The 22,500-nt window shown below is 41.3% G+C and overlaps 1 protein-coding gene across 3 annotated transcripts in view; it reads left to right on the top strand.

Moving 5' to 3' along the window:
• Positions 1–22,500, top strand: part of LOC105429604 (protein PALS1) — a 67,559-nt gene that overhangs the window by 43,328 nt on the left and 1,731 nt on the right. For 2 of the 3 annotated variants that reach the window (XM_089079265.1, XM_089079266.1), the window contains 11 exons: positions 9,306–9,776; positions 9,882–11,217; positions 13,463–13,630; positions 17,796–18,018; positions 18,465–18,700; positions 19,193–19,523; positions 19,688–19,896; positions 20,461–20,660; positions 20,741–20,913; positions 21,016–21,180; positions 21,389–22,500. The exon at positions 21,389–22,500 is cut by the window's right edge and continues 1,731 nt beyond it. In XM_089079265.1, coding sequence (XP_088935391.1) covers positions 9,306–9,776; positions 9,882–11,217; positions 13,463–13,630; positions 17,796–18,018; positions 18,465–18,700; positions 19,193–19,523; positions 19,688–19,896; positions 20,461–20,660; positions 20,741–20,913; positions 21,016–21,180; positions 21,389–21,879 — 4,003 coding nt within the window. In that variant the 3' untranslated portion in view covers positions 21,880–22,500. The remainder of the gene's footprint in view (positions 1–9,305; positions 9,777–9,881; positions 11,218–13,462; positions 13,631–17,795; positions 18,019–18,464; positions 18,701–19,192; positions 19,524–19,687; positions 19,897–20,460; positions 20,661–20,740; positions 20,914–21,015; positions 21,181–21,388) is intronic. The other variant, XM_089079264.1, reaches the window with a different exon arrangement.

Consider the following 22,500-nt stretch of genomic DNA (forward strand, 5'->3'; position numbering starts at 1 on the left):
ATCCACGTCGAGCGTCCGTCGCGTGACCGTATACGCGCTCGGGCATCGAGCGTATAAAGCCGTGTGTCGGTGTTGTGTATGTGCATTCTCTTTCTCTCTCTCTCTCTCTCTCTCTCTCTCACTCATTCTTTCTATGTTCTCAGTGTACGTGTGTACAGGTGGAATGTGCCACCGTGCGCGCGGCACACGGATGTACGGACGCTGACGCGTAGAATCAGTGAGGAGTGAGAGTAAGTGCGAGGTGTAAAGTGATCCAATCCTCACGAGGGGAAGAGAACGTGCAAGGGAAAAACTCTGGGAAAAGTCACGGTGTGTTTATGATGTGACTTACGAAGGAATGTATAAATCTCATGACAAACAGTTCTGAACTGAAGCGTTAAGATTTCTGTGGTGATAGGAAGACCGAGGAATTCGAAGGTCAAATAAGAATTTTACAAAAGCTCGAAGGTCGAGGAAATCGTAAGGAACAAAGGCGCTCGAGTCACAACAGATTCACGTAGGTATAGGAACAAGCACGAGGACGCGATTCTGTCTTGTCGGAATGTTTAAATATCGAAAACAGAAAAAGATGGAAGAAAGTTAGCAAAAAAAGAAATACGCAAAGATACGCGGCATGGAGAACTCGCTCTTCGCGAAGAGATGGGCGTAAATATTTAATGACATCGCGATTGGCGAGGTATGAAGCGACGGGGTGTGGTAAGAGAGGAAGCAGAAGATCGTGTGCGGAATGTAGAAGCGTTTCACGAAGGTCGGATCAAGATTAAAACATTCGCAAGACCGTAAGTGAATTGCAACTGAATAAAAAAACGACGGCTGACATGCATCCAGGGAGGAGCAAAAAAGATATTGAAACCGACTGGTACTAGAAAATATGAGCGAATATATATATATATATATATATATATATATATATATATATATATATATTAATATAAGATATCGTCGTATTGAGAAAGAATAGGAAAAAGAGAGAAAAATCAAAGCCAAAGTGTGCAACGTCAGTTGCGAAAACGCACGACAGCTCTCGAGAGGCTGAAGAGTATTTAATGTCAGGTCACGGAGATGTAAGAAAAGATCGTAAGAAAAGATCGGCGAAGAATCGGGAAAACCGGAAGGTCTCGGCGCCGCGGGGAGCGCGCATTGAGATTCTTCGCCTGTACGCAGCTTCATCGCGAGTCGCGCGAGCGTCCATGAGGCTTGAGCGAAGGACGAGCCGTTGAGAGGTCCACGCGCCATGAGAATCCTCAAAACGCTACACTGGTAGGTGGTGCTTCTCAATGCGGATACGATACGATACGACACGATGCATGCAACTTACACGCCGTGTTTCGTTCCGCGCGCGCGATCGAGAATCTTCTTGCGATCGATGTACCGAGCGAGTCGCGACGCGAAGAAGATCGGGATTGGCCGAGACACGGCGCACGAACGGAAAGGAACGTTTTACATTTGGGATTTTTCATTCGATTTTTCATTCGCCACTATTGAAAAGAAATCGTCTAGAATATTTTTCTCTCTCTCTCTAGAATATTTTTCTCTCTCTCTCTCTCTTCCTACCTCTTCCTTCTGTCTCTCTTTCCACTTTCTACCGCAACGTGTCACGAAAAATTGATTAAGAGTCGAAGTCACGTTCACGTAGCACGGGAAATAATAAAATTTACGATTGGGAAAGGGATTTTGCTGTCTAAGGTCTTTTATTTCACAACTCGTTACCGTCATCATAGAGAATTTATAAAAAAAAAACACAAGAAAATATTTTTTTATATCCATACGTATTTATGATATAGGGAATACGAATAGTTTGCGATTTCTTTATACGAATCTGATGCAGACGTATATGTCGACAAAGATTTATGAGAGAAAAATGCAGATTGAAATTTGAAAGTAGTGTCTCGGATGGCAAAGATGGTTTTGGGATATCCTAAAAATAAATTTTTGTAATTTGCAAGTAATACCTCATCCTACCTTGTGTTCCTATCATCATTGTGTGAAGTTAATAGAATATTTATCTTTGTTTTGTGTGAACTGCAGCACGTACAAATGCATGCGAGTTGAAAATAAGCGATTTTAATCCGATTTTTTAGTTGATCGATAGTACTCTTGAATTTTTTTAACCTTTTGCCAAGTACCCTTTACTCAGACATGTCGTTTCTTTTAACAAATATGTTACGCACGTTTGTACATTTCGATAGTTGATGCATAATTTAAGTATGCATGATGACACAATTACGTTGTGTCGATACGTTTGGTGCACTTCCGGATGCACGAAATATTGGCAGAGAAGTGATAAATTCTGACAATTGAACTCGTCAATACTTTTCAGTTTGAACACTGTCAAACTATCGCCAGGTTGATCATAAATCTCCGCGTATTACCATTCCATTACTCCAAGTCAATACATAACAGTACATAACTGGAAATAGTTCTCATGCATATACACGTTTGAAATGTTGTTTTCTAAATATCTCTATTATATAATATTTAGCATTACAATTAGTGCATACAACAAGTCGTTCGCTCATACTCGTAACGTATCGCGCGACTCGGACGATAATACGCGTAATACGTCCATCGCGCAAAGCGTGCGCGAATTGTGCGTAAACGACAGCACATTTTCCGATTATTGCAATGTCACGAAGATCACTTCCGCTCGAATCCACAATCGCTATTCCACGTGAAGCTTGCAGGATACGCCTCCGTTTGAAATTACAACTCGTACCGTTTAATTATCTACGAAGAAAAATAGGCATACGCGCGCATCTAAAAGTACGCGTTAATGGCAAGCTTAACTTCGTGAAGTGACTTGGACATTTTCATCGAAACAGGAGAATTACGGGAGCCAATGTGAAATATGCATGTTATATTTGCTTATATCTTAATTAACGATATCTGTTAAGAGTTAGAGAGGAAGAGCCGAGTTTCATGCATAGGTAGATATATCGTAGGAAGCGAGAGCTCTAACTCGATGTGCCAAGTACTCACTCTATGGGATGTAGCTACTCGATAATTTAATAGTAATCCGCCTGTTATCAAGTCAGCCACTTTTGTAGTTTAATACACTCCGAAGATCTCGGTAATAACTGTGCGTTATTATCACAGTTAGGGGACATAAATACCAGCGTAAGATTGTCTATCGAGCGCCCCAATAATTTGCCGGCTTATATTTGCGTTCCGCGCCGATACGCGCCGAAACGACACGTTTGGATGTGGCATATCGCGGAAAGCGATTACATTCTCTTTTTCGATTGCGATTGCTTAAAATCTGTACATAAATATGTACATAAATTCTTTAAATCGTCATTTCTTTTCAGATTTATGACTGAGTTACATTCGTATTCGTAGGTAATGTTGTGCTTTACAATCAATGATTAATGATCTCGATTTATTCTTTGAAACGAATGACGATGCATCTGATCATTGTGAAGCTCAAGGTTCGTCGCGCCATGTATGTAATTCGATCTCTTTCTTCGTATTTTTTTTTTTTTTTTTTTTTTTTTTTTTTCTTCATATATTCAATTCCTCGATTCCTCCGAAGAATGAAAATGGGAGAAAGAGATAAAGGAGATGGAAGACAGATAGAAAGTAGTGAAATTTCAAGCGCGCGTAAAACGCGCGTACAAAATGCCTCTCGATAAAATTTAAAACGAACGTACGTATAAGTACGTGTAAGACACGCGTAAAATAGAATGTAGAATAATTCGCGGTGAATTTTATAGTATATCGCGCTAGGGAATATCTGTTCTTCACTCTGGGAACATAAAACGCGAATTCTCATGTGGAATTCGAAACAAGGGGAGATCACGTGTTTCCGTTCCTGACTGCAGTCCTGCTTGTCTGCCCGCCTCCACAGGTATCGTTAAACCAGGGACGGAATAATACATTATAATGAAGATAGTGCGATATAACGCAGACCACTACGAATATACTCACTCGCTGCTCACAGAATCGCTCGTTTTACTTTTATTATACAGATTAAGATATATCTGTTTAATTCGAGAAAAATGGGTGTCAAAGTAAACGGCGTCGTATTTGCGTCGTTAAGCACCGCCGTCTTTTGGTACGACGATGTCGAATAGAAATGTTATAATATATGATATATATTATTAATTTAAATAACAATTGCGCACGTAAGTTTGAATAAATCCAGTTTAATTATTGTTTCGCGCTTTAAGTGCTTTAAAGTGCTACTTCACGCCAGCTTAATCCAGCTGTCGAACGTAATGAAATGGTCGAATGGTGATGCATCCGTGAAACAAGTTTTAATTTCTTTTCACGCAGAAATTTATATCAATGACAAATGTACACTTTTGCCATAACATACCGCCAAGACATGCTACGCATGTAGGTAGAGTGGACAAATTATATTTTTTTCCTTTTCATATTTATGACATATTTTAAGATAGAGATGGCGATTTTCCTACGTCAAAACTCGTTCGTCCTTTCGTACAAAGCTCGTACAAAGCTTTTGCGCGAAAACTGAAAATATTTCGTCCAAGGAATCCAAGTCACGCGAGGTGTCGTAATCACGCATCCATCCCGGTGTAACTCGCATTATATAATAGATCGCGGATATTTCGCACGCGATTACGCGAATAATCGTTCGGGCCTTGAGCACGCCCGCGTCTTTTCGTTCATAATATATGGATAGAGTTACACTCTGCGTTGTAATTTAGCAACCTGATTTCCGCACCGTTACGGTACCACCACATTCGGCGGCGGGGCGCCATTCGACGAGCGCGGCCGTAATTATCGATAAGCGTCAAAGTTACAAAAATAAATTTGATCTTTATTGGGCGTGGGAAATCAATATTTCTAGCTTCTCGCGACCTTAAGAACCGTGACGTTTAATTATCGACCCCGTCGCGTATCGCGGGCGTATCGCGTTGAATCAACTCGGAAAAAGTGACGAATTCCTCCGATCGATCGAAATATCGATTACCATCGATTATCGTTCATCGCAAATACGCGCGAGAGCAAAATGCATCTTCACGCGATCCGAATTCCGGCGAATCACGCCGCAAAATATGATCTATGACGCGCCGTTATTACATGGCCCACGGCACAGTCACGGTCGTTTTGTGCGTTCGCGTGAATTTCAATGACCTCATCGTGAGCAACGCTAAAAAACCGAGCGAATAGCGATTTCGCAAACAGGCAGGCGTTCGTCGATAAGAGAAAATGATAAAATACGATAAAAATGTAGGCATGAATGGAGAAATTAATTGAGAAAGCAAGAGTGACCTTTCGTAGGAATCACGATTCGTATAGGGTACGCGTACGTACCGTCGTCGATACCATCGTCATTAGAGACTTCGTCATTCCTTTTGCGAGTTTTCGTTTCGTTGGGGCATGCGATACTTTCACTCGTATATACATATACTTTTCGGCCGTGATTACTATAAATTAACGGCTTAAACGCGAGATTTGCCTCGCGTGGAAACGACGAGGATTAAATTTTCGCGATACATTTTTCATAAAATAAGATGCGGAATCATATTTCTTTTTTATGTAAATAACCATCGCATTTCGCATAGAATAAAAAGCATCTTTCTGCAGAATATTGTAAATTGTAAAATAGATGTCAAATTTAATTCGGCCAACTTGGAAAATGCGAAAAAAGAACTTTTTAATTTAAATTAAATCTCTTTCGCGAAAAGCTGCTCTCTCTCTCTCTCTCTCTCTCTCTCTCTCTCTCTCTCTTGCCGGGGATAGACGACGGAAAAGTATGTAATATTTTATAAAGATTTAATTACAGGCTATATTATTATATATTATTATTTTCGATTGCATCATATAGATATAATGCTGTAATATAGCTTTTATGAGTCAATTTAGCTTTTAGTTAAACTCACGGATGAAAGCCCACGCTGCAAGTTAGATTATTATCGTTATCATCAATTTACCTTATAGCCGATCATCTTTCAAATTGATATAAATGCAATGTAATATTTTCTTTTTTTAATCCTTGAATTCTACGCATTCTAGCATTCCGCATACACAGAAACGCGGATTCCTGTGCACGGAACAATGATTTTTCTCGTCCGTTGTTATTTGTTGCGAATAGCAAATAGTATCATTTCCTCGACCGGATTATCGATTCGGTTTCTTTTCCCTCGATCCCGGGAAAAGAATGCACCTGGCCTGAATTAAAGAACACTCACAAGTTTCGAAAAGTTTTCTCGATGCCTCGATTCGAAATTGGCCCGACCTCACCTGTCGGTTTTTCCTAGAAATGCATTTTCATTATCGGGCCTGCCCTTTAGGATCGAGAGATGGCCTCTCCTCTCAAAGACCCGACAGACCGATCAGCTTATTCCAGATGCGGTAGACACATCACAGATGTGCTGCTCGCACAGTGACCCGCACACGTTTTCCATTACGAGCTTTACGAGTGGAACGGATGCCCCAATGGTGCAAACCATGCTTACGCGTTAACGATCGGCTAACTATTGGAAAGTACAATTCACAGTGTTTCTTACGGCGTAAAGGGACAAAGTCTCGCGGCGTTTCCTGGCAAAATCCGGCCGAACGTCATCAGGACGTCAGAAATCAGATCTCGCTCTCCATCTTAATTTACTTCCCTTTACTGTAATTGAGTTATGAAACGGGAAGAGCGACAGTTGCAAAAAAGAAGCGATTTTAAAAATGTAAATTTCTTTAAAATTCAGCTTCAGTTTAAAACTGAAATGGTCGATAGCCTCTAAAAAAGAGGGGCTCCAAAGATGAAAACTATCTATAGAGAAATTGCTTGTCAAACTTTTCTAGACTATTCTAGACTATTATATAAATTTTAAACGAATATTTCGTCTTCTCCATCTATCACTATTCAATGAGAGATACAATTCTATACGCAATTAAATGCGCCATTGTTGCCTGCGACGTTTACAATTTCTTTATACACCAAGCGCCGAGTGGAAGTTACGGAGATAGACAGAGATACTTGTTAAATATAGAAAAATATAGAACGGTTACGCGATGGTTGCATCTCTCATCTAGATCGCAGGAATTCTGAAGATCTCATTAAACGCATTGATTGCATAAGATGCCATCGAAAATGCAGAGCATCTCAAACGTATATATCGAATCGTGGTATCGTATTTCCTATCGTATTTCCCATCGCCTTTGTTCGCGATTTCCATTGTCTCCTTCTTTATCGTCCGCTCTATGAACCCTTGCACTCGCATATTTGCGTAAGGGCCAAACGAGTGTAATGGCGTTCCTGTGTTGAATACTCCGAGCGATATGCTCCGCAGTGTAATCAGATCTGCGAAAAGGCCTGGATTGGTGCTCTGTGGTATTGGTCTTCTGGTATATAGATGGACAGTCTTTGTCACGCGAATCTAATTTCCAATATCTCGCGCTGCCGTGATACAAAGCAGAAAACACGCATTCGTAAATGGAAGTTATTGCGCCGAATGTTTAATAGCGCCGTCAAGTTGGGAAAAACGCAGATTTTTCGATTTTTACGTTTGAATTTAAGCTTGCGATAAACCATCATCCCTTTTTTTGTAATATTTTAATATTCAACATCAAATACATGTTGTGAAACAATATACGGCATTATACGGTACACATGAATATTTATTTTTCAAAAATGATACACATGAACAGACAAGGTTGTTTTCTTTTATTGTAGATATATTTTTATTCCAGTGTGCTCGTGCATCATATTTAATTCATCTACTTATCGGAATTAATACTGACGTTTTATTTAGTTTACGTGAATAAAAATTGCAAGTCGTACACAATAAATCAGAAAAAACAGTAAATTTATCTCTAGATATTTAACTCAATATAAACGTCTTTTTCTAATTGCCGAAAAAATTTATATATATTTATCGATTGATATGATGCAACGCAACCAAAAAGAATTTAGATACATTTTGTAATATCATCTAAACTCGTAGCGCAAAGAATTGAATTCGCATTTAAATATGATAATTTCGAGAATCCAGTAGATAATCCAATTACATGTTTATAGCAAATTTTCTCAATTTGCCTAAAAATTGTAGTTAATCAGTAGACGAGTGAATAAAACGCATTTGATATTTCGCGATAATATGAGATTTATTGTGGATTTTTATGCGGTTCTCTTAAGCTACTTTAGTCAGAGCAATTTTATTTTAACGAAAAATAATTACCGCGATCTCTTTTTTCGAGCGTGATAAAACGGCGACTGACAACCTGCAATACATACGTTTTGGATTTATCGTATCGAGAAAGTTTTTCTTTCCTGGTCTGTTGCATGTCCGGCGTGCATGTCCCCGAGACTTTTCACACGACCGAACGACCAGGAGATTTTACATTCGTTTGAGACATCATGTAACGTGCACTATCGAGAGAGTCATGTGATATATAGCGGCTGAATTTATTTCCGTATGAGCACCGTCACATTTTACGAAATCGAAAAATATGGAAGGAAGGAATATTCTGGAAAAGGGGAGAGAAAGATGGGTAAAAGAGGTATCGCTAAGATAAATAGCACTTACCTTTCCAGCGAAAGATGGATTGCATATTTGTTTAGAATGTCTTTGAAGAAACATAAACACTAACCGCATGTAGCGTTACCGTTTTCATTATTTGTACTAAAGAAAATAGTACCACTATCACAACGGAATTGATTTCTCGAGACTTTCTTATCGCGCAAGTATGACCCTCTCTTCTAATAATACGTTGTCGTCAGATATTTCACCGCGTGCATCGAATTACGTTTTAAAGATACCTAATTATCTGCCAAATGCATAATAGTATAACCCCGACGTACTACTTTATGTTTGTAACAGCCGGTAATTTACCCAATCACCCAAGTTGCGTGTGAGAAATATATATATATAACCACATAGTTATCCTTCACTTTGTTTTCATCGCTCGGTATACTAAAAGATGTACTTACTCGTTTATTTATTGTTTTTTTCGAACATTCATTTATCTCGTAAAAATAGAAACTTAAGTTCCACCTATTTGATTCTATGACTACCTTTATTTTATCTTTATTTTACGTTTCTTACTAATATTTATAAAGATGCGTAATTAAAAATATGCTTAAATTCTCGGCAGAAATGTATCGAACGATATAAATAATCTATGTTTAATGTTGATTTAATATTTTTGTCTTTTATTAGATATTAATTATTAGTTTTTCTAATCGAGTTTTCGATAATATAATAGAATATTATTATACTATAGTTTCGTGCGCATTACGATATACTACCAACGAGAAGCCGCGTTAATTTGAAAAATAGTACATGTTAATAGTGATATTAATAGTGACGTTACATTGACGTGGAATCTCCTCTCTCATTTTTTAGGTCCCGAAGGCGTAGCGGTAGTGGCGTGACGGACATACACTCTCAGCAACAGCAACAGCAACTGCAGTTGCAAGAGAACAACAACAGCAGCTCGCGCGACGCGAAGAAGCCGCAGGAGGGACTGGGGCCCGATGAGATGTGGGCCCCTGGCGCCCTGGGCCATCACCGGGAGTTACCTGTTGATGTGCCCGACACCCTCCTACAGAAGGCCTATCCCAACAAGGTAAAGAACCGCTCTTCCGATTATAGGAACGAGCTACAGCATCGTCCCCGTAGCGCTAGCGATCTCGATCTCTCCCTAAACCTCAAAAACGAAACCTTTAAGACTTACACCATCGCGGACGGACGTGCTAGACTTGTCGCGAATGATCGCGCGCACGACGTCACCGACGCGACGGCTAGAACGATCAACGTCCGCAACGGTCTTGAGCCGTCTATGCTGAAAATCCAACTAAATATCGAAGACGAGGAGAAGGAGGAGGAAGAGGAGGAGGAGGAGGAGGAGGAGGAGGAGGAGGAGGAGGAGGAGGAGGAGGAAGAGGAGGAGGAGGAGGAGGAGGAAGAAGAGGAGGAAGTGGAGAAAGTAAAAACCGTCAAGAAGAACTTGGGACTCGATAAGTATCGCGATAGCCTGATCACGACTGGCTCGCCAGTCGACTTGAAAAGCACCTTGAAAGCATTTGAAGAGTACGCGAACGTCGACGAGGACGTGGGCGGACAAAAGGAGTCCAGCGTCGACATCGAGGACGATTACCCCTTCGCGAAAGAGGATTACCCCACCATGCTCAAGACGTGTAGCGACGATTCCGCGAGTCCGAGAAGCTCGTCGGGCAGATCGGACAGCACGGCGCCCCTCGATACCAGTTTAATGCTCAGGCATAGCAAGAACCACAAGGACTCCCCGACTTACGATGTCCGAAGGATAGACCTCGGTTCTCCGTGTAGATCGACAGTGGTACCCGACATCAAGGTAGCATCGCTGTTTGGTCGTACTCGGGACTCGGGTCATACGACGTCCTTCGATAATCCCGCTTACGGATTGACGGACCTGCAGGATCTTCAGGGGTTACTGCGATCTGACGAAGTCTCCGATCTGACCAGACTGATAGACGAGCAATGTTCAATCTCAAGAACCTCGCAGGACCAGAAAGAAGGTTCCGCGCTTGTCCGCGTCAAGGACCAGCACGCGGAACCTTGTCATGCCGAGCCAGCGAGCAAATCCGGCAAGAGCTCGACGAAGCGTCGTCCGAACGACGAGCGAGCCAAACTCAAGACGAAAACTCGGAGTCTCGATATCGAGGAGCTGATCCGGACCGGCTCGACCGATGACCTTCTCGGTATCGAGTTGAGCAATCTCTCCTCCTCGTCTTCCTCGTCCCGCCAGCGACCCAAGAAGAAGCGGCATCAGCAAATCTCCAGTGGCTATTCGACACTAAGGAGCGAGGCCTCTGGCGATCTCGAGCATAACGAAACGGAACGCAGCTTTCTCGTGGTGGGCGGCAAGCCCTATCGCGAGGTGGCCGTAGACTGTCCGCCGGATTTCGTGCCGGTCACCAAGTGCCACCCGATATACCCACCGCCGAATAAGACCCCCGGCAACAGCAAGCACAACACTCTCGAGCCGAAACGCGAACGCGCGAGTGTCGCTAACGAGGGGAGTTTGTGCGCCGCGACAACAATGACGACGATGACGACGACGACGACGACGACGACGAGTACTACTACGATTACGACTATGACTACGACTACGACTACGACTACGACTACGATTACGACTACCACACTCGTAGTAGCCTCTCCTCGCCTCTCCCTGAACGATAATAGCTTCGCGACAGCTCTGTCTAGTGCTGACGGTAGCGCTAAAGAGATCATGGTCACGCGCACGATAGACAATAAACGCAACTTGAACAAGGTAAGATCCAAAGTCAAGAGTTTAATATGCGACAGCTTACACTCTATTCTGCAGCACGGGCACGGCAATCCGCATGGCGCTTACAGCACGCAACACCTTAACGCAACGACGCAGCCTCATTCTAACGATCCTGTCCTACGAGCGTTCGTCATGAACAAAACGACGAAAAGTCCCAACGAGTTCTCGTGGAGCTCGTCCGATGATCGAGTCGGTGGAAGGCTTTATTACGAGAATCCCTGTTTCGAGGACCACGACATTCCCACGCGTCCAAGATTCCTGGAAAGCAGAAAACATCCGTTGTCCTCTGTTCTTCGAGAGGAACTCCCCAAGAGTTGGCGGAAGCCCTTCCCCGACGAAGCTGATAATAATGCAACTTCTTTTCCTCTCTCAAGAGCGATCGGCGTTTCCGCTCGCTCGAGCATCCTCTTCTCTTCGGAAAAATCCGTCGGTTTCGAGAAGGAAGCCGAGGAGGTTGTCTCCGATTGTCCGAACGAGATTAGCGTCTCATTGTTCGAGAACGATGTCTCGTTTCTCAAAGTTGCAGACAACGACAACCAGCTGTCCCTCGTCCAAGAAGCGAATCAAAATTCTCGGAATTCCCTACGCGAGTTCTCCTCCGCGAAGCAGCGTATCGCTGCACGTTGTCTATTCGACGACACGCGTGATTCTAATGAATTTTACTCACAAAACCAAGGACGACGTGACAAAGGCGCGCAACAAAACTGCCTCGACGATTCGCCAAACACGCAGAATCAGAAGAATTCGAGGCTGTCTTTCGAATATAGGTGTTTCAAGTTATGGGACGTTTCGTCCGTGCCATCCAACAATGGCGTGAAATTTCACGTCAGTTGGAGAAGCATGCCCGACCTTTCGACGAATTTAACGATCCGTCGGCACACATCGGCGCACATCATCACGAGACATTCCTCGTTCCGTGCGTTTCCTGACTTTGTCCCAGTGTCGGGAATCGCGCGACGTTCCCTCCGACGTACGGAGGACGAAACGTCGAGGAACAAGGTTAATAATCGTCGCTCGATCATTTTACACGACGCACCTGACTATGACGGACATACGAAGCGGAGCGCATTGAAACCACCGAGAGAGATGCACACTTTGGACAATCCTTCGCTCAAATCACGTTCGCACGTCGACGCTCTCGAACGGCAGGTAAACCGCAATGGACTTTGCCCGGAAGCTTTCGTCGTACAATTCGAACGGTGTTCTTGCATCGTTAAAAAAAATTCGCATCGTTCGTATGTATCAAGTAAGTTCTTTGATACCGATAATATCGGTTGAATAAGTCAAATCGCTGAATAAAAAGTCACACAATGCTTGACTCATTTACTTAAACGTTTACGTACGACATTTGAATAAAATTCATTTTATTATCGCGCTTATTATTGCAAAAGATAAATAAAGAGAAAGATGTGCAAGGACCGCCGTTCAATTGAAGACGCAAAATGAGTGGCATGCGTAGAGGAATGCGAGATATTTAATGCGCGTGGTCGTCAACAGCATGGTAAAATAGTCACGAACCGCGCAGCAAAACTTGCGGAGTAAATTACGTGCGTCCGTCGATTCATGCGAATGATGTTGATAAACACACTCGTAAATTACATATCTCAATTAATATATCTCGAACGAAGAAATGAATTTATCATGAATGAATTTACAATCGGAGTAAATAAAATAAATAAAAGTCTAATACAAAGTCTCTATGTCAATATTATTTTATTAAGAAAAAAAGAATTCGATATAAATTTTTGAAAATTGTTAAAAATAAATTGCTAAAAATAAATAAATAGAAATATGTTATTTCATCTCCGATACGATCGCTGTTGAATCACGGCGCTTTACTTCCATTCGACAATCTTGCTTTCGACATGCTTTCTTGCTTGCGCATGCATCTCTTACTTCCTCTCACTTCGTTTCCCTCTTTCTCTCGCTCATCTGTTGCGTCAGCGCGCTTCCTCTTCTTTCTCTTTCCTCTTATCCTTCTTTACTTGTGTGTACGCGTGCCGCATACACACAAAGTCCCACCGCGGGACTTTTCACGAAGCCTCTCATTCGACTCGTGGGGGTGTACGAATAGTCTGCCTGGAAGTAACCAAGGTGGAAAAGTAAACCGAGGTGGAATGCTAGTCTAGACGAAAAGAGTTGGCAAATTTGGCAGAATAGTTTGCGCGCGGCATCAGGGCGGCACGTGGGGACTACTAATACGAGCTGTTTCGGAATGAATTTTTAGGCCAGTCTCAACGGGGTCAAGCCTGCCATCCCGCCCCGCGATCAGAAGAAGGCACCTGCCAGACCGCCGAAAGATAATCTACGCTTCTCTACGCAAAACAATAATGTTGAGACGAGCGATAACGCCGAACCGACGCAGCAGCAGCTCCATTCTATCAGGAAATATCAGGTAAGAGAGACCGAGAGAGACCCGCGGACACTCTCGACCCCCTCCCCCCCCCCCTCCCCCCAGTCATGTCGAGTCACGTAAGCACGCATGCGATTCGATAAGCGATTCGAGAAGCGCGCGGATCCACCAGAAATCTCGCGTCGAATTTCGAGGGACGTGACGGAATGTAAGTATCGCCCCGTAAGAAGAAAAGATACGAGCTAGATATATGTGTGTACCTAACACACATTCGGAATGTCATTACAGAATCGAAGTCACGAATCCAAGTCTGTTAGAAGAACTCGAGCTCGATTCGCGAATACGCGAATCGCTTAAAACTGCTAAGTGTCACGATGTGTGTCTCGTTTCTTCGTTATTATTAATGACCGCGATAGCGAGACCGCATGTGTCAAAAGAAGAAATTTGGTGTAATATCGATGATCGATTCGCTGTTCGATGCGTTGAGCGCAAATTAACGCGTTCAACCTACACCGCCGCCACCGCCGCCGCCGCCGCCGCCGCCGCCGCCGCCGCCGGTAATCGCCGCGAAACGTGTCGATTTTGCTTAACATGATAAACGTAAGCTCGTAAAAAGGAAGCTTTACGCGAAAAACGACATTTGCATATTGAAGAAGGGCATTTGACCGCGCGTAATATCGCTCGGCGGTATAGCTCGTAAACTGCCAATGGGGAACTTCCGCCTGGCGATATTTCGTCGTGGCGATAAAACTCTGCTTTTTGCTTTCGTTGGAATTTACGATTTTGCCCTGCGATCGGATTAATATCGTTAATGGAGATTTCGCTCCGGGAAAATATCCGGGACAATTTTGCGACAAGTTTTAACCGTGAGAATAATATCGCGCAACCAGTGAGTGAGAGTGGATAGATGTCATGCGTTGTGAAAGCGATAAATGACACAGATCGTTATTTAAAAGAACGTACAACTCGCTCGTCATATGAGCACCTGCGTAGAAAATTCCAAGCCGATGACAATGGTTATTATCGAAGCCCCAAGTGGGACGTACGACGCGTGACGTAGTCGTGTGTGCGTCGTACACAATTTCCGAATTGCCAGCACATTCAGAAGCGTCCGAGATTCGATCGACAAATGATCGCGCGATCCTTCACGAGTGGAAATTAATTAAGCACGTTAATGGACGTCCCAAAATTATTAAAGAAACGTTGATCAAACGAAAAACAATTTTCAATTATTTCATTTTTTTTTATCCTCCAGTCATCTCAATCGTGAAACGCACGATTGTCAGGCACCTATACGGCTCTCAAACGACAATTTTTCCGAACGAAAATTGTAACAAACGCGCTCTTAGCGACATAAATAGAGACGAAAGAATTTTTTTTTTTTTCGTGAAAACTATAGATGTAGAACGAAGCTCTACAGTTCGAATAACTCTTTCGCTCTTCTGAGCTTCGTTTTATTGAAACGAAGCTTTGTTAAAACTCGAAAGAGAGAGAGGGAGAGGGGGGGAGGGATATCACGAAAGAGAGATCCATCCGTTGAACGATGAGACTCGATGTCACGGATAAGACTTGGATATATTCGTGAATCGAGTGCAGCGCAGCGCGCTTGAAATTCATATAATCTCGGTATCTGTAAGTGTGAGAAATGTGCCAGAACCCCTTACGTGACTGGCGTCGTCGGGGCCGGCAGTGAGTATGTTTATCTTATGGAATCCTCACACCGCACGCTCTTACCTGCCTCAAGTCAAGTGCGGTCTGGAATGTAAAGAACCCCGCGATAGTCTAAGATTACATGCCTCAAGTGTAGTCGTTGCTAAGGTTTCGATAGGTGTAGACGTAGGGGGTGACTCTGCGCAGGCCTGCTACATTCAGCTCTCCGTCTTTCGTCTTTTCTCTTTTGTCCGGTTTTCGCTTCCCTAACCTCAGGGACTCCTTTCTTGATCTGCCTCAAGAAGACGAACGATCCATCTCAGACTTTCAATTCGACTCGCTGCTCTAATATCTCGAAATAGATAGATCTGTAGCAGATGTCTCAAATTAAATCGCACCTTTCTTTATTTTTCCCTTTCTTATTAGCTGCTGATATATCCATCGAATCTATCGAATGTCCACTTTTCAATTTACATTTTTTAATCCCCGTATGCCGCTGCTTGAGAATCTTTAATAATTTTATAAAAATAAAAATATAAAGCCTCACACAGAGAGTTTTCTCGCTCAGAGAGTTCAATTTAATAACTTATTATTCTATTCTGTCAAGTTTCATAAATTGATTCTTATCGAAATGAAGTCACGTGTTGGACCAGATTGTAGATATTCCACGTCGCTCAGAGATCTTATATAAGCAACTGAAAACTAACACTAGTTTTTCCCGGAGAGAGGATCCGTCTTATTGTCATAATCATCTCTTTTTTACGTTTATCTCTTACATACACTTACATGACACTTTTAACTCGTTCCACGTTGTGCCTGGTCTAGGCACGTTGTGCGGGAGGACAAGCTCGGGTTCAGCAGGAAACCCTACGTTCATTCTCGCGACAAACGGGGCTTCGCCGAGGTATTTCTACCCTTCAACCCTTGTAGTGTTGTCGTGCGTAGCTGCAAAACGTGATACTTGTTATATAAATGAGAATTACGAGTCGTATCTTTTGCTGCCGACTGCCGGCAGCATTACACAGATAAACATTTTTTATCGCACGATTGCTATACGCAATTGTGCTTTACGGTAAAGCACAACGGCTGACTAACGATAAAACCTTATCGGTTGACACTGGTGGGCGTAGATCACGAATTACGAAATACTACACGGCTAATTCGACATGACAAATTCGTGCCACCTGATCAAGAGGAGATATCGACGATTCATCATTAAAAATAAAATATTGATTGCATTGAACGTCAACACATCAAATGGCTCAAATCGAAAATAAGTTTGGAATAAAATATAGAATTTTAGCTACCTATATAAATATTCAGCTACAATTTCATGACAATATATTATTATTATTATTATTATTATTATTATTATTATTATTATTATTATTATTATTATTATTATTATTATTATTATTATTAAGACTTTGCATGAAATTAGCAAAAAATCTGTTTTATTTCATCCAATATATTTGTATATGTACAAATACATATTTGATGTTTTAATAGTATAATAAATTTATGCAAAATAAGGGTAAGAATTTGATAAAATTGCTAAATCGCGAAATTAGCAAAAAGTTTACGCAAAAATAAAATTTTACTTTCGTGCCACAAGAGAGATTTTACTTAAAATATTTTTGTAGATTAAAAACTTGTATGACTTGTATGAGAAAATATTGTTCGTAGATGCGCGTAGATGGAATGTGCGATACATATATTGATGTGCACTGCCAGATTTAGTTGACACTCGGAACTAAAAACGTACTGTTCCTCTGAATATAAGCTATCTCAAAATAATTGATGAAGTAATACATATTCGCAAAGACGTCCGATCGATCCTTGAGTTTGATACCGTTCAAGGACTCTTTAATTTGTTCGAGCAGCGAATCGCATAGAGTGCCCTATAATTTTCACAGTGAGCCGCACATTTGCGATTCACTACGACTCGTTACATACAGTTGCATGTAACAATTATTTCGCAGTGTCTTGCATAATCGGCACAATTGTTACAATAACTCTCAATAAGATTTCTTTAAGACGCTGTAAAAAAGAAAAAAAAAAAACACAGATTCGAAATAGTACTACCTTTTCGAAATTTGTGAAATATTAGTATCGTAGTCTTACTGCTAAAAAAAAATACTGCATAGAATATGCAAAAAATGCATAATAAATATATAATAAATTTAGTTTATTGAAATTTTGGCGAAAGCCCCTTTTTTATATCTCTTAAAAAATTATCTTATTATTTGCGTTCACGATTATCATCTGAAATATATTGAAACCGATATGTGTAATGTTTAAAAAATATATGAATTATTTTATGCGAAGAGACGTGTCGTATATTTTTAAGTAAATAACCATCGGATAGAATTTGAATATCTTCATTTTGACAGTCTTGGCTCAGTAGAATACATACGGGAAAGGATTCTGTTCTATATTGTCGTAAAATTTGAATTTACAAACATTTTTATATCTTGTAAAGGAAAAAATGGACAATCAATTATGTTTATGAAATGGACAATCAATTATGTTTATCGATTATGTCGTGCACTTGCAGGAGCAGTTACGGAAACGAAAGGATGAGGAGGAGAGACAAGAAATGCTCAGCCATTCTCTCCGTGGTTCTAAAAAGCTCCAAGCTTTGGAGAGCCATGCGACGAGCCTCAGCGGCCAGGAAAATCTTGCTTACGCACAGGACGAGATGACCACCGGCGTCAGCCGAGTCACGCACGCCACTCCTAATGCGCTCCAAGAAGTGGATGAACCTCCCAGACCCCTCAGTAAGCGGTCTTTCTCTTTCAAATACGTTTTTGCATATCCTTTCACAAAAGAAAACTAACATAACTCGGCACAGTTGTAAATTTTAATGCGGTACAATTTTATTGGTACACACTGACCTTTCAACTTTTTTTCAACTTTATGTTTCGTCTCTTTCGCGCTAGTTTCAAGAGAATTTTTTTAGTCAAGAGAATTTTTATTGATTTTGTTTGCGTTAGGTCTCTTGCAAAATTAATTTCACAACTTATGGACATGAGAACGGTATTTAAAGAATTTTCTGAAAGTTGCTGAAAATTGAACGTTACTAAATATAGTATAGTATTCTTCTATAGCTCTTCTCTATAGCTCTTATAGCAATCCATCTTGCGTAGCGTAAATAAACAGTGGGTGCCGCGGCACGAGATTCCGCGCAAGGAAGTTTCTAACAAGTATACCTTTCATATTTCAGCATACGGCGAGGTCGTTGCTACGCTGGAGAGGCTGCAGCTACAGCTGCGGAATATTTCAGGTGCTCTTGGTATTTCGGGTTCAGGTGTCGAAGCCGAGCTCGAGGCAGTCCGGACACTTCTGGTGCAGAATCGATTTGCGTCCGCCTTGGCAACTCGTCACGCTTTAAAAAATCGACTGAGGGCGAGCAAGATTTTCAAACATCATGTCGAGGACGCATCGAGTCTAGCGCGAGATGTACGTGAAATTAATAATTTTAATTTAAATTATGATTAAAGGAAATGTCTATGTCTAATTATTATTCACATATTCACGCTTGCTGTAAGAACATTCGATTCATCTTTGTTTGTCAGTTGAAAATATTCTTTTGAGTCGTGAGACTAGTCGATGTATCGATTTACATCGATATCGGCAAATCAATTGGAATAATGAAAGAGCTCTTAAGAGCTCAATTTTCATCTCAAATACTTTAGTAACGATGCTGCTTCTTTCTGTTATTATTTCTTTTTGCACAATTCAATTAAGTTACAAACGTTAAGTTAAAATTTTTATTCCAATTAATTTTAGCAAACATAGAATATAAATAATTCCGAACTGTCTATATGACTATCGCTACTTAACATATTTCATGGGAAAAAAAAGCCCTTACCCGTATTGAATATCTCGTCATTATTTATCCGCTTCAAATATTATATTACTATTCTAACATTCCGACGCGTGATGTTTTAGTGCGTCGATATCCTAGAAAAATGGCAATCATCGTCAACTGCAACAGGTGTTGGCGGAGCAGAAACAATAGCCGCTGTGGAGGAATTAACGAGTATTCTAACAAGTTACGACATGGAAGCTCTGCTTCTGGCGCATGACTCCATCGTTTCGTATGTGGAAGGCTTACAAAGGAAGCAGAGCCCATCGTCCTCGCCACCCAGCGGCCCGCCTAGTCCGACGTCTAGCTGGAAAGATTCCCGAGTAGTTGACAACATTAAAATCATTCGAATTGAAAAGACTAACGAACCTCTGGGTGCTACCGTTAGGAACGAGGGAGATGCGGTAATCATAGGTAAGCATGCGTTAACATGTATATATTGTTACATCCACTTCTAGTCTCATCTCTTCGGACTGTAATCTCCGTTAAAAATATATACGGCAGTTCATTATGATTTTATGGTTCAATTTTGAGAAGCACCGAGATACATATCTAATACATGTATAACGTTTCACAAGGACGTGTCGTACGCGGTGGTGCGGCGGATAAGTCGGGACTTCTGCACGAGGGCGACGAAGTTCTCGAAGTGAATGGAGTGGAAATGCGCGGAAAGACCGTCAATGAGGTCTGCGACATTCTCGCTGGTATGCAGGGTAGTCTCACGTTCTTGGTACTTCCGGCTCCGACAAACCACAGAAATAATTTAAGGAGAGAAGACACGACACAGGTATACGGACTATACAACATATATCCTGATATATTTATCACATCCTTGCATATCAGAAAGATATGTAGACTGTCGTATCTGAATCTTGAAACTAGAACAACCGATATTGCGACGGTGACCTCGTTGGAGGTGAAAGGGCAAATGTCAAATAGAAAATGCTCGTCCTTCAATTTCCAAGATACCGCTGACATTGATCGTTTTACTTGCGAATACCTTTTTACTTCTTGATATCTGCAATTTAGGAAAATTTATGCCATTTAAGAGAATCATTCTACCGTTCGCTTAATTAATATTTATCGAGCGTATCTGCATTGACTGAGCTAACGCACACGAATATGAACGAAAGCGAAGGTAATAAGCATATATACATAAGCTTGTGACATTTGTTCCTTTATCTTAACGGCGCTGGCACATTAGTGCTGGCAAGTCACACATACAGAATTATTTATAGATCGATGCTGGTAGTAAACAAAACGTGTGTTGTTCTGGCCTTATTGCACGGATAATATCGCAGGTATAACGTGACATTTGTAATCATGAAGGTTCTACCATTCACATCTCTAGATACATATACGAGCGCATTTCGATTACGATCCTGAGGAAGACCCATACATACCGTGCCGAGAGTTGGGCATGAGTTTTCAAAAGGGTGATATACTCCACGTAATTTCCCAAGAGGATCCTAACTGGTGGCAAGCGTATCGAGAAGGCGAGGAGGACCAGACTCTGGCTGGTCTGATACCGAGTCGAGCGTTTCAACATCAGTGAGTTGACTCTAATCGAGAAGTATGTGACGATGTTAACAACATTCGATGCATTATACGTTCTAATTTTATTTATATAGGCGAGAATCCATGAAACAGACGATAGCTGGCGACAAGTCGACGGTGCGAGGTTCGAAAAAATCCAGCACGTTACTATGCGCGAGAAAAAATCCAAAGAAGAAAAAACGAAACAAGTTCGGTGCAAATTTCAACGATGATGGGTATCCACTTTATGCGACAACTGCCATAGACGGTACACCTAAATCTTAAACTAACTTTAATAATTAACTTAATATCAATTATAAATTGTTTGTAAAAACTATTCTCCGTTAACGTTTAACGTCTCTTCTCATAGATTATGACAGCGAGGAAGTGCTAACCTACGAAGAAGTCGCCTTATATTATCCTCGTGCAAATCACAAAAGGCCAATTGTACTCATCGGACCACCTAATATTGGACGACACGAACTCAGACAAAGATTGATGCAAGATAGCGAACGTTTCGCCGCGGCAATTCCTCGTAAATATCGCGTTCCTCGTTAATTCCTCGCGTTTATTATATATATATTTATTTATATATATATATATTTATATATTTATTTATATATATATATATATATTTATTTATTTATATATATTTTACTATATAACTTTAAAAATAAATATTTTTGAATAATATTGATCCAACAACACAAGTGCGTATTCTCTTCTTGTTTTCCAATTTCCAGATACAAGTCGTCCGAAAAAGGATTCTGAGGTCGATGGCCAGGACTACCACTTTATTTCTCGTGCTCAGTTCGAATCCGATATTCTCTGTCGGAAGTTTGTCGAGCACGGCGAGTACGAAAAAGCATACTATGGCACGTCTGTAGAGGCCATCAGAACAGTGGTTAATTCCGGGAAAATCTGTGTGTTAAACCTGCATCCTCAGAGCCTCAAGATCCTGCGAAATTCGGATCTAAAGCCATACGTTGTATTTATCGCACCTCCGAGCCTTGAGAAGCTGAAGCAGAAGAGAATTAAGAACAACGAGAGTTTTAAGGAAGAGGAATTGAAGGATATAATCGAGAAAGCGCGTGAGATGGAGGATAAGTATAGCCACCTGTTCGACATGCTTATCCTCAATAACGATACAGATCGGGCGTATAATCAGCTTCTCACGGAGATCAATTCGCTCGAGAGGGAACCTCAGTGGGTGCCTGCGTCTTGGGTTCAGTAATTAAGTTCAGTTTTAATCGCTGCGCTTAGGACGAGCGTTTTTACATGTGTCTCAACGATGGGGACGGCGATCGGAGGCCAGTATTGCGGTAACTGTTTGCAAGAGAAATTCGCTTTCACGCGATTTTCCAAGCTTTGAAGAAAGTCTGATAGAAATTCGGAGAGAACTGATTCTTCTACAGGTGCCTGTTACATAGTTTTATGTTTCTTACGCAAATCATAAATCTTCCCCCGGTTACTGTATTGCAAATACTACCCGCCTGACAGAGTCTTCCGCGTGTGTTGTCGTACTTTGGTGCCATGAAAATGATGGAGAATTATCAGAAGCGATCTTTAAGGAAGAAGAAAGAAAAGGAAAATGAGAGAAAGAAAAAGAATGAATATCCTGCTAAAATTTCTCATCTGCGATGGACTATTCCTTCACATCTGCGATGGACTATTCCTCGACGTAGATTTTTGCGTTTGGTATAGAAGGAGAAAAAGTATACGGTGTTTATATATCATCGTCATAGTAACAGCGAAAGCGTTTTCAAGGCTCGATTGCATCAACGATGTCTTAAATTTAAGTGAATATAGAATCAAATTGCGGACGAATAATCGGCCGAATTTTTAAATTTAAGTT

Source organism: Pogonomyrmex barbatus, unplaced genomic scaffold, assembly GCF_055798465.1.
Source record: "Pogonomyrmex barbatus isolate J1 unplaced genomic scaffold, ASM5579846v1 scaffold3, whole genome shotgun sequence".
NCBI lineage: Eukaryota > Metazoa > Arthropoda > Insecta > Hymenoptera > Formicidae > Pogonomyrmex > Pogonomyrmex barbatus.